The sequence below is a fragment of the Parus major genome, chromosome Z (genome assembly GCF_001522545.3).
Source record: "Parus major isolate Abel chromosome Z, Parus_major1.1, whole genome shotgun sequence".
NCBI classification, from domain to species: domain Eukaryota; kingdom Metazoa; phylum Chordata; class Aves; order Passeriformes; family Paridae; genus Parus; species Parus major.
In genome coordinates, this window is record NC_031799.1 from 50,903,210 (window position 1) to 50,916,164 (window position 12,955).

The following is a 12,955-nucleotide window of genomic DNA, read 5'->3' on the forward strand; positions in this document are numbered from 1 at the left end:
GTAAATTAAAACTATGAAGATTTAAATAAGTTCTCCCAAAAGAGACTCCTTCTGGGAAAAACTGGTGAGGCTAAACCACTGCTTCCTTACAACTCTGCTGATTTAGAAGAATTAGAATAACTTGGGAACTGAAAAACTAAAAACAAAACTCCACCTTATTTCTAAAACCTGAAGTTTCTGGGGATTATAATTCTGCATCTGTCCATATTTACTTTAAACGAAAGTATTCTCCTATGATCTTTCCTTTCTCCAACTCTGTCAGCACCACTGTCACTTCTAATACAGTGGAAATGATGCTTGCTTGCGAAGTCCCACAGGATTTGGCAGGATAGCCCAAGAAGAAATTACTCAATGAAGGCAATGCAGTGACTGCATGTAATGACTGTATGTTTTCTGACTTGCAGTGTCAAAACCTGCCATTCAAACTCTCACACTAGGGACTTCACAGAAAGGATATGCTGTTTGGGTTAATCTTGAAAACAGCAATAAAGACACATTTTCAGTTAGGACCACTGCCATGAAAAGTAAGGAGTTGGAGAAAGTATAAGGAAAAGCAAGGCATTGCCTCCAAGGTCCTGAAAAGCATACTCTCTAGCTTTTGTGGGGGCCTTTTAGAGCACAGATTTCCAGATGTCCTCTTCAACCTATAAGATTCTGCAAATTCTTCAAATGCCAAAGCTCATCCCAGACTTTCTGAGTGGATTTTCTTGACTCATCCTGGCTGGAGAAATTCCACCAAGGGTCAGGAACCTAACCACTGCTCTTGTGTTTTTGAAGTCACAGTGCTGAGGGAGATTTGAGAGATGCGCTGAATTGTCAAACTCTCATCAGAGTTAAAGCTGGGACTTGTTTTTTGCACTAAGTGGTGTTATCAGAGACTCAAAACAAGTTCTTCCATGCTTCCGTAAAGCCAGTGAAGAGCCCCCATGTCAATGCTCTGAATAGTACACCTAAATCTTCAAATTTATGCTGCTCCTTTTTCCCCTGGAAGTAGATCCAATCATATTTTGGATTTGCTAAATCTCCCAGCTGCTTTAAAATATCAAAATTTGAGTTAAGAAGGGATACTTTTGACAACAGTGCTTTTTAGCAACTTACTGATTACTTTTTGCTCTGCTTCCTTGGATAACAAAGATCACTTTCCTGGCATCCAAAAATTCATCCCGTTTTCAAAACACTACCATTGTCTGAGCACATTAGGGACCATCTTTCTAAGCACACTCAAAAAAATATAAGGTTGTCAGTTGATTCAGAGGGGAATGTAAGATTATATGAACACTCTGACACCAAAGTTATGTTATAATCATTTCAAATAATCCTGAATTTTTTTCTCAGCCTGCTAAATTTGCCTTGGACTGGTACCAAACCATCAACTCCTTCCACATGCAGTTACTTATAAAACATATTAACCAGGTATAGCAAAATGGATTTTTGTTTTCAGAGTTCACAGTGGGAATGGAAGTATGAAAGCAAAGCATTACCTTCCGAGAATTCCACATGGCATGATGGTTGGCCAGATTCATGAATTTGTACACCAGATCTGGCTGATTGAGGTCACTAGCCAGTGAACAAAGCTCCTTGTAGGTAGAAAGACCTTGACTTTGAAAAGCAGAAGGGAAATCAGTGTTACTATTTTTAGGTAGACAAGTGCTACAACACCTCAAAGCTATTTTCAATTCACATCCTAAAGCAGGCAGAGAAAGGTAACACATCTGTACTACACAGAAATAATTATGGTAACTTAGAGAACAAGAAGGAATAAAAGGTCAGGAAGCGGATTTTATAGGGAATTCTATTTCAGCACTGACTGCATCTCTGTCAGACACTATCAGTAAACTTACCCATCTGGGGTTTTACTCAGACCTCCCTGAAATACCACAGTTTCTCCAGTCATCTCATGTTTGGCTCTGATAGAAAAGAAGTCCAGTATTAGTGCTACCAAACTCTACAATTGAATACACTGCACACTAAAGAAGAAGTAATTTTGCTTTATTAACTCAGGAACTTCACTTTTTTTCCAACTCCAATCCCACAAAAAACACACATGGGCAAAGCTACACACACTGCAAGGAATGTCATTCACCTGTATCACATGCAATGTTAAGGAGACACTGCAGCAAGTGAGAGTTTTGCTGTGCAAAGACAGAGAGTCAAAATACTGAATGATGACTTTTTAGTTCTGTCCAAACGGACAGAAAATCTGGACAGCAAATCTCTACTTCAAAATTAAAAAATACCATTTCCATTCATCTTATTTCTTCCTGCTTACCACCACTGAATCCCTACACTCCAAGTCTAGGCTTTTATCATTCAGTGGACAAACCTACACCAGATTAGACAGGACAAGTCTATTTAAGAACATTTCTGAAACTGACCAATATGATCTCTAGCCATGAGTCTTGTAAGACCAGCACTAAAGCTGACAAGTGACAATTAACAACATTGCCCTAGCAAAGGGTGCTTTTCAACACCAGCAAGACACCACACTTCTGCAACATTCACAATGTGCAGAGCTGCTGTGAGTCGTCATTGCTCTCCCTAATTACACAACGCAGCTAGTAGCAAAACTAACCAAATCCCAACTCATTCGAACCACTTGAATCAGGACTGACACATTATTTTGAAGTTTTGTTGAATGGAATAAAACCAAAACGACTTAGTCACAAAATACTCTAAGCTGATTAAAGAAATGTCTCAGTTTCACTCTCTGTGAATGGGTATTTGCTTGCCCTTGGTCCCAAAACATCTCTTTCCAGAGAGAAAGAAGGCACATTTTTTTCCCACCAGACACATAACTCAAGAGTACTCCCACACTGTGTTCCAAGTTCACTGTACCTTTTCCCAGTCATAAGGGTATCAACGAGCGTAGTGACTAGCTCTTGCTGATCCTGTTCACTTCCTAATTCATATATCAGCCCAAGACCTTTAGAAGCAACATCTTGACTAAGCTCTGCAAGAGATTTCATCAAGCAAAATTCAAGATAAGCATGTAACAAAGCAGTACACAAATTTCAAAAGTAAGGTTCAACCAAAATCAGGATGTAGCAAAGACAGCTCTGTGCTGCACCTCACAGCTTTCCATTTAAGTGCAAATCTAGTGTGTCATGACATAGATTCTACAATTTGTTATGAAGACATAAACCTCTTCAAATTAGGTTACATCTTCACATAATTATTGTTACTGCAAGCTTTGAAACAGCAGGAAGAGTTCTAAGAGCCATAGGTATTCTGACATGGCATGTGATATCATTCGTGGTACTACTCTCCTCAGCTTCAGTGACCTTTTCATAAATTGCTGATTGTCAGTCTTTCCACTAGCTGCCAAAACGTGCTAGCTTGAAGAGGTCTCAGAGTTTCTGTCCATGCAGAACTCTGTGATATACATCCTGTTGCCCAAAACAGAGCAGAAATAACACCATTTCTGCTACTACAGTCTGACAGGACAAATGCAAGTGCACTTTTTAGCCAAACACAAAAAACAGCTGTGTTTCTTATCTCCGCACATGATGCCAAGAAAAGAAACCATTCCTATTAACGTAAGAAACGGGAAGTTTCTACAGTCATCTTTTAATGATGACAAGAGTGTAGTTGACTCTCTGCCTGCTGAAAGATTCCTTCTAATCTGCTGAATGCCCATAAAAAGACACAACTCTAAGATGTAACCGTACTTACCATCACTATCTGACAGAATTGAAACAAATGCACTTTGAATATCCTTGAGATGAGACTGTAAGATGAGAAAAAAGGAAATTATTTTGGATCCTTGGTTTGGTCTCCTGGCAGCTTTCTAATGGATAAACAGAGTCTACTGTATCAATGGAGTTCCCCATTTGAGCTACACTTCGGACAAGAACTGCCCTTCTTTCCAGACAGGCAAGCAGCAGCCTGACTGGCATTCACAGAAGATAACAGTTAGTTGTCCAGCTCACCATGTGCAATTACTAAAGCACATGTTTTATTTTTCTTGTTTAATATAAGGCAGCGGTGCATCATAAATCTGGCTTGCAGCCAGATGAGGCTTTCTTCATCCCCAAAATGATGAGTTTTGCGACCTGCCTTCAACGTGCACTGTTTAGATGAATGCAGTATGACAATGTTTTATATATAAAAGCTTGCATTTGCAAAGCAGCTTGTCCCAAAGCTCTTTATCAATACCTGGAGTACAAAATAGTTATTTGGTCTCATCACAATCCATAGTACCTCTATGCAGATAGAGGACATTTTGGTTTGGAATGTTTTGTTTGATCCTTGTATAGGACTTTTCACATTTTCTCATTATGGACAAATACTTTAAATATAAGGTTCGTAAAGCGTACCAAAAATACACAGTACGTGAAGCACATCATAACTGCTCCTAGGTAACAAAGATAAACACTGTGAAACAAATAAGTTCTGTTCTCCTTCTTCTTCCCCTCCAAGATCTTTCCTAAATATTTTCCCAATATATACTGGGGAAACACTATACAGATCCACTAAGCACTATACAGATACCAAACTCTTCTTCCAAAGGGAAGATGTAGTGCTACTTCATCTTACAACCGCTATTTACACTGAGCTTACTCTGACTTGGATGCAAGTCAGATGTTGACAAACACCCCTGTTCATCTGCCAGATAGTCTGCTCCTCTAGAAACAAAAGACGTCTCAAAAAGACCTCAGTAAGGACCGTACCAGCATGGGGAGAAAAGACGCAACAGAAGTGAAAGGGAAGGAAGGGACAGAAAGAAGATGAGAAGCAAAAAAACAAGGAGCCAGAGTTAGGAAAAGGCCTATTTCTTACCTTAATTGCTTTGTGGGTGCTCAGCTTCTTCACCAGTGACAGAAGCCAGATGCAAGCTGCCTGCCTTACATGTGGGTTGGGACTGATGATGTGCTTGTTCAAAATAAGGTCTAGGACCCAGGGCACCACATCATTCACTTTTAAACCTATATGAAAAAAATAAAGGTGGAGGGAAGGAACTTTGAGAACCACCCATATCCATTTTAATGAAGATAATGAAAAACCTAATGAACTCAAGATTACTCAGGTGACACATTAATCTCTGCTTATTTAGGAAGTCACTGGAGTCACTGGGAAAGTAATAATCGTAGAATAAATAGTAGAAATACAGAATCCTCCTAACCCTTCATGTATATCTTTCAGAGCCTGTGACCAAGAAGAGGTACCATTCACACTGCCTAAGACTCAGGGCAAAACTTAATTTTTTGTTAGGACTCTCAATTTCTGGACCAATTTCTAACACATGGTCAGCTTTGTGTACACTACACATCTAGGACAACTCTAACAAAATTAAAACTTGTGTTTACAGGTTTGAGACTCATATTTTCAGCTGCCTGATTTGAAGCTAGCCTTTTATCACACTTGTACTTCAGTGGGTACAGTCCTTAAACAGAATTTCTGCATTTACTGCACATACATTTTACTTAATTGTAATTGTGAGTTGTAACTTGAAATTATTGGGAAACACTTGCAATTTGATTTTATAACCCTATTTTTCTGTTCAGGCTTCAAAATGGTATTTTAAAAGACTTGTGTATTGAAAACCCAAAACTAATTCAACATGGCAAACAAAAATGGAAAAAAACACAGAGTCAAGTGGCAATTAATTACATAAGAAGCTATTTAAACAGTCCATGAATAAAGTCTTCTGCCCTCTGGACAGATGGACATGAAGAGGTAAAACAACCTATATATAACCACAAACACAAAACCTCTGTTGAATGTTCTGTTATAAACCAAACATCATAGAAATTAAGCTAGGAGCCAAGTGTTAGTCCAGACATTTCCCAAACCAGCCACCTACATTAGGAAGGCCTACCTGAAGGAGGGATATATTCCTCCTCCGTAACTGTCCATGCATCCCGTGCAGCCACTGAGCTGGTTCCAACAGCAGCACTTGTAATAGCTTCACCAACAGTGAACTGCAGCTCTATCTGTTTGACCTAAAATATACATCAGAGCATCACTGACAGTACTAACTAAGCACACACCAAAACTTCAGGCACTTAATCCATAAGACCACAGCCTTTTTCCCAGTCCCAATATTCAGCACCAATTTACAAGATCACTTTTCTGGTGAGTTTCTGAGACTACGTAGCACCTCAGACCCAATGAAGTTGATGGAAAATGAGGCAATGCCAAACTGTCTGAATTGAATGATAAAAGCTAAAATTTCCACATTTCTTAAAGCATACCTTTGACCAAGTCTTACTAATTGTCTTTGACTAGTCTTTACTAGTCTCTGCAGAAGCTCAATTTGGTGAAAAGAAAGAATTCAATCGAATGAAAACAAAACAAAGTTACAATGATGCTGATAGTTATTAGTGGAAATTACTATGGCTTTACTATATTAGGGAGTATTGAAAGAGTCTCCTGTAATTCCATCCAGAACCTGATCTCTTAAAAGATGCAGAAACCCATTTTTCACCTTAAAAGAATTCAGATAGTACTTGTTTCGCTTCACTGTCCTCCTTACTCTATTCTCTGAGCCTTCAGGAAAAGGATATGCTACTTTCTTGTCAGTACTTACGATGAATCCTATGTTGTAAGAACTGGTTTCTATAAGTACCAAGTACCTTCAAGATAGCTTTCACTATGCTTTAGAAGCACTAAAATGCTTAGGCTCTTGGAGAATTAAGCCTTTAGCTTCCTGCAATCTAAGATAAACAAGTTTTTTTCAAGTACACCTTTTATAAAGTTGTAATGTCCCTATGCAATTACAGGAGAAAAACACATCACTCAGAAACATCTTTTACTGTTTGGGTACACAGTATTCTCAGCATCCTTAGTATTCTAGGTATAGTATAGGAGAAGTGGTTAATGGCTTCAAACTGAGAGTAGGCTTAGATGAACTATTAGGAAGAAATTCTTTACTGTGAAGGTGGTGATGCACTGGAAGAGGTCACCCAAAGCTGCCCCAACCCTGGCAGTGTTCAAAGTTAGGATGGATTGGACTTTGAGCAACTTAGAGTGAAGTGTCCCTGCCCACAACAGAGAGGTTGGAACTAGATCATCTTTAAGGTCCCCTTCCAACACAAACAATTCTATAACTCTATGGTTCTTGATTGTTTGATCACATCAGAATTGGAGGACTCAGCAAAGCACACCTGTCTGATACTCAACAGCCACTTGCTTACAATGCAAAATCCTCTGTCAGTATCAGCAGGGAAGAAGGGTAAAACACGCTGTAAATGAAGGACATTAAGAAAGCTCGTTTGATTTAATTTCATTATCTGGCAGATTGCAATATGTATAGAAGCTCTGAAGTACTGTGAAAGAATGCAGTGCACTTCAATATGCATTCAGATGGACAAGAGACATATGTATTCCTATAAACTAATTCAAGTGAGTTGTATTAGCTGATATAGCTCAGAGGTATTTATATTACCTACCCTCAGGGTATTTTTGAAAGCCAAAGCACAGGTCTAAGGCTTCATTAATATAAGCTCTGGAGATTTTATACATACAGTGCACAAAAAAAATCCATAAGCCCCCTGAAAGGGAATGAGTATTTGTCTCAGACTGAGGCAGAGACCTGGACTAGCAAGTTTTTAAACTGTGGCATAAAACCTTTTACCATCCTCAAGTCTACCTCTGCTCTCTATTTCAAAGCAGTTTTAAAAAACCCAGAGGCACTATTACAGAAAGTCAACTCCCTTGTAAATCCGGCTCTAGAGTACATAAAAAGCATCCAAGAGAAATTACTGTAGTATAAAGGATAACACATTGATAGTGTCTCACCTCCACAGAATCCATTAAACCCTGCAGCAGTAGTTTCTGGTGGGGAAAATCTTCATCTCCCACTGGGAAGTAACCTAATGTTTGTATTGCTCGTTCCTTCATCTTAAATACAAACAAAAAATAACACCATCATATAACCTTCCTGTAAGTCCAGAAGATGCACTTTAAACCCACTCTCACCCTTGATGAAATTTCACTCAAGGTATCAGATGTACATGCAAGCAGCTTATTAGATCAAGCAGTCCATCTCTTTTCCAAAGTACATCTGAAAAAATGCCTGTTACCTCTGAGGATTATGTACAGGTAAAAGAAGATACTCCCATTTTTCTCTACTTAAAATTAAGACCATTCATATTTTCATCTCTTAAGCCCCTAGTTATGACTGCAGAAAGTAAAAGTGATCAGTGCTAAAAAACATTATAAAGACCCTGATGCTACCCAATTCACTAAAGCCAACAAAAAGCTTAATTCCTTTAAAAGATGAGACTGAGTTTGGCAGGTGATACATATACTTAGTGAGCATTCAAGGAATGAACATGAATCCTAAGAGCACTAAAAAAATCTTGCCTTATTTGTTTCCTTGCTGGAAGGGATTCGAGCCAGTAAATTCTCAACAAGCTGCAACTTCGTAAATCCTGTTCCTTCGTCGGGGATTGGCAAGGGCCCATTCCTGCCAATCTCCCCAAGAGCCATACAAGCACCCACCACAAGGAACGGAGAGGTACTATCCAGAAAAGAACCTACAGACAAAAGAAAAACAGGATGACTCAGCTTTTGTACTATTATTACCTAGCAGTGGGGAGGCATCTGTATTTTACCCATTCAAGAAGCAAAGCATTAATCTCCTCTACAGCTGGTAGGAAGCATTATGTTAGAAAAAAAAGGAAGTGAAAGGAAACATTGAGAGGAATCTAGACAATGACACCACTCCTGGTTGTGCTGTCCTGGTCTGCAAGTTACAAAGTCCACCTAGGTTTTGTTGAAATGTCCATACATCCAATCAGATTACATTCTTACAGGCTGTAAATTCTATCACAAAAATTGAACTCAAGATTACACCATCTATGGGCTGAGTATCTCAGAAAAATCCTCAGCCTGGGGTGGATTAAAAAAAACAACTGTTACATGCAGCAAAGTCTTAGGCAGGAAGTTACCTATTGTCTCTGTTGTCGCCTTTATAAGTTGTTCTTGTTCCGGCATGACTGAAGTGTTTTGTTGTTCTATGTCATGTAGCTCCATTGTTCTGATTTTCCCTTTGGCCAAGTACCTTCCTACTGTAAATCCCAAAGCCAACAAGGATCCATGTTGGACCTCCGGGCTCTACAGACGACACCAACAGTGCAAAAAATCTCATTTTCAATATAAGTAACACTTTGCACAAAGCACTGATTTAAACACATATATGGACAAGCCAGATCAGAAGGCACCCTGAAGAATGAAAAGCTCTAACACGTAATAAAAAACTACAGAGTTTGATATTGTTAGTGCTCTCTGATGAATGGAGTTCTTTAAGATTTATTAACAAAACTTAAAACAGATCTAGGAGGACAGATTAGGAATTTATCACTAAAGCTACCCTTTGGTAGCTTGACTTAAAAAACCCCAAACTACAATGTCACTACATAAAAACCAGCCAGACTAAGGGAACAAAATGCTTTGGTAAAAAGCAGTAGAGGGTTAATTGCTCTACATTTTCATGGCTATGAATCAGAACTTGGCCTATGGTGAAGGGATTGCCTTTAAAGTTTGGCAGGCCACAAATCCTGAAGCCTAAATAATACAATTGAATGTCAAGAACACAAATTTCTCCAATGCTGATTTGGTGCTAGAACTACATAATGACCATGTTTGTTCCTTCAAGTGAATTCTACCGAAGGGATTTTGTGGAGAAACAAGGCTATGAGACCCAAATGCTACCTAATTGAAAAAAAAAAACACCCCAACAAACGGAAGAGTGCAGGGGCTTAAGCTTGGATTATTTCATACCTCTTGTTTTTTAACACTACAAATGTTGTACTGGTGCAATTGTGCTGCCAGAATGGAATCCTCAACCTAGTCTGGCCAGCAGGGACTATTCCTTGACGTGGTCTGACTGCAGCACAGCCAGCAGAAGATGGATCCTTCCCCCATCTCCACTTTAGTTATCCATTCACACTGCAGTCCTTACTGAGACACTAGGATCACCACCACCACCAAGTATACAAGTGGTTTTGTACAGTAGCAGCAAGTCAGAACTCTACCTGACTCAGACTCACAAAGGCATGAGAACACTCTGCTCTTTTTTTCCTTTCACAGTTCACATGGGGGAGTGGGGCTGAAAGCAGCACTCTGAAAGTGGGGGGTTGGGACCCATCTATATGGCTTCATGACTGCAGGAGCTGTGCCCTACACAAAACTGAGCAATGATATGGCTTTGGCCCACAGGTAGAGCTTTCACAGATTCAAAATAAATCATGTTTGTTTACTACAACATAAAGCAATTAGCACTTCTTGTCAGCCTGTTACCTGCAATGTAAAATGGTGGTCCTTTAAGTCCTTTAGAGAGATGGATAAAAAGCCATTTTGGGGAAACAGAAATGAGAAATGCTACTCCTTTCCCCACTCCCCAGGATTCAAGACACACCAGCACAGAAACCAGATCGATTTGTTTTCTGGACTCCTTTTCTATGCTTACAGTGGCAAAATGGAGAAATAAGGATAAGGGAGGGGTGAAAGATGCTGCTGGAGAAGGAAAGGCAGGCAAACCCAGCATGTTAAGACACAGCTGTGGAGGGCTGCTGAGCAGTCCATGTGAGGCAAGAGGGAAGAAGACACAGTCCTAACACAGCACAAGATCCTGAGGCAGTGAGGAGCCAGGAAGCAACTATGGCTCAGGAGTTGATGAGTTAAACATTTAACAAGTTAAGTTCCTGGTTCTGTGGGTGCTCAGGAATAAGGAACTGGCAAACAGTTTGAGGTAGGTAGTGTGATCCATTACCACTCAATGGGATGTGGCTCTTTAGCTGGCTAAAACTAGTTAAATAAATGACAGTGCTTTGCTTAGGTCATGCCTCCATGAAATCCTCCTACTGACCTTTACAGCTTCAGGGATTAATTTATTTAAAATCTGTTGCACTAACCTACAACAACAACAAAAAAGAATCCTTTCTCACCCTCCAACTGGATGCTAGTTAATTTTACACCCAGATGAAGGTTAATACCTCCTGGACACACGGTGAGATTCAAATATCCTATCAGTTACATGACGTGAGAATGAAAAGAAGACAAAGGAAGGTAGTTACATGGTTGTCTTTTGTCATCTTGATCAGCTGCTCCAAGGATGCCTTAAGCTCATCTCCAGACATGGTAGACAGCACTACAGAATAAAACAGGGCTGCAAGCTCACGCATCTCCTCTTTGTTAGTGTTCATCAGGTTCTGTAAGAGTTTAAAGAAAAAAACAAACCATGAAATATGGAAGCAGCTTCTTACCCAGTCTGTCCATAAAGAGCTTCAACATACAAAGACAATTGTCATGGAGATAGGTATATAGTTCTTAATGCAGAAAGCATTCTTTCTTTTGAAACCAGACAGTATTATTACTTAAGAAAGAGAGCTATCAATTCAACAAAGCATTCATTACACACTGAGCATTTTGGAGAAAGACCACTAGCCACAAGAGGGCCACCCCATCAGTCCTGTGTCAAAACATGCAGATCAAATTCTTGGCTAAATTTTGTCCTCAGCTAAGAGCTTCCAGGTTTTGCATTCATACTGGGCTAAAAAAACCCACACCCTAAACCACTACCTTCCCTGAGCTGCTAGAGGCTTCCACACCCTTCTTATTAATCAAAGGCAAAAAAACACTCAAGAGGGTTAACCATTCAAATCCAACTATGACAAAAAAAGTGCTCAGGAAATCACAGTTCTCAAAGCCAAAATACCCAATTTGTATTTGAGATCTTGTATTGTCTAAGTAAGTTAATTAAATTTTAATTTTGGTAGCTTTGTGTAATTTGTTATGACATAACCTTACCTCTACCAGCAATTTAATGTATAATGCAACACACTCCCATGAAAAATTCACACCCAAATCTTTGACTGCCTTGGGCCACCACAAAGAGACCAAAATGAGCCATGCAAACAAACAAGAGTCATGAAATCTAATGTTAACTTCAAGCTAGCATCAGATCACATATCTGACTTCTAACAAACCCCTCAACCTGTTCATTTCACTTGGCAAGGCAAAAATACATGAAATATGATTTACAACACTATTTCTGAAACTCGGTACTATCAAGAACTACCCCTAGAAGCCTAATTCTGGAAATGGACACTAGGCGAAGGACAAAGAAGGACATTCTACAAATGGAGGAATACTGAAAAGGGAAATGTTTTAAAGTATTTTAAGTATTCTCCTGTGCAGTTCATACCTGCACGCAAACGAGAAGTGATAACCTGTATAAAGTGAAATGCAGCACAGAATCAGCAGGAGAAACTATTAGTACATGTTCTAACATTTTTTAACCTTGACTAAGTATTTCTGTCAGACTGCCCCAGTGAAAGCAATGGCAACCTGTAAGACATTCAAAAATCCTAGATTTTTTTGAGGCAAATCATGAAAAAGCAGAGTCGCCTGAGAAAAGAATCTATGGAAAGCAGAATTCTCTTTGGTTTATTCCCAAGCAGACTCCAGTGTATGGTATTATTTTTTGTCTGGGGCTAATAAATAGGAAAAAAACCATCCCCACAGAAAGGTCTCTGAAACAACTAGGGATGTAAGTAACCTCATCTTCTAAGAAGTCATTCACATCTTCCCCCTGAAACATTCACACTGTCAAAAATGTACAGAAATTTGTCTTCGGTTTTCTTCTGCACAGAAAAAAACTGATGACCATACCAACAGATAGATGACAGACTACCTAGAACATGTAAGTGAATGAACAAAGACAGCCTTGTCAAGGCTATATCACTGGTGAAAACCCAGTACATCTTAACAGTCAAACATGGCCAACCACTCACAATTCGGTTTCCAAGACACTTCATCACCTATCACAGAAGAACTCTTCCAATTCCACGACCACGCGCTAATGGTTGCCCTTGCCATCTGCAGCCTAGTCCTTTATCTCCTGATGCTCACACTTACTGAAAAGCTGCCATCAAGCACAGTCAATGCACAAGAAATCGAGCTTCTCTGAACAATCCTGACAGCCACAGTACTAATCACACTCGCCCTT

General features: G+C 39.5%; 1 protein-coding gene across 6 annotated transcripts in view; it reads right to left on the reverse strand.

Moving 5' to 3' along the window:
- ECPAS (Ecm29 proteasome adaptor and scaffold) overlaps nt 1–12,955 on the reverse strand; it is a 61,584-nt gene that overhangs the window by 18,760 nt on the left and 29,869 nt on the right. For all 6 annotated transcript variants that reach the window (XM_015652677.2, XM_033520421.1, XM_015652676.3 and 3 more), the window contains 10 exons: nt 11,022–11,156; nt 8,895–9,060; nt 8,308–8,480; nt 7,741–7,842; nt 5,819–5,942; nt 4,780–4,925; nt 3,673–3,727; nt 2,836–2,950; nt 1,842–1,907; nt 1,482–1,599 (listed from right to left, as the gene is read on the reverse strand). In XM_015652677.2, the coding sequence (XP_015508163.1) occupies nt 1,482–1,599; nt 1,842–1,907; nt 2,836–2,950; nt 3,673–3,727; nt 4,780–4,925; nt 5,819–5,942; nt 7,741–7,842; nt 8,308–8,480; nt 8,895–9,060; nt 11,022–11,156 (1,200 nt within the window). The remainder of the gene's footprint in view (nt 1–1,481; nt 1,600–1,841; nt 1,908–2,835; nt 2,951–3,672; nt 3,728–4,779; nt 4,926–5,818; nt 5,943–7,740; nt 7,843–8,307; nt 8,481–8,894; nt 9,061–11,021; nt 11,157–12,955) is intronic.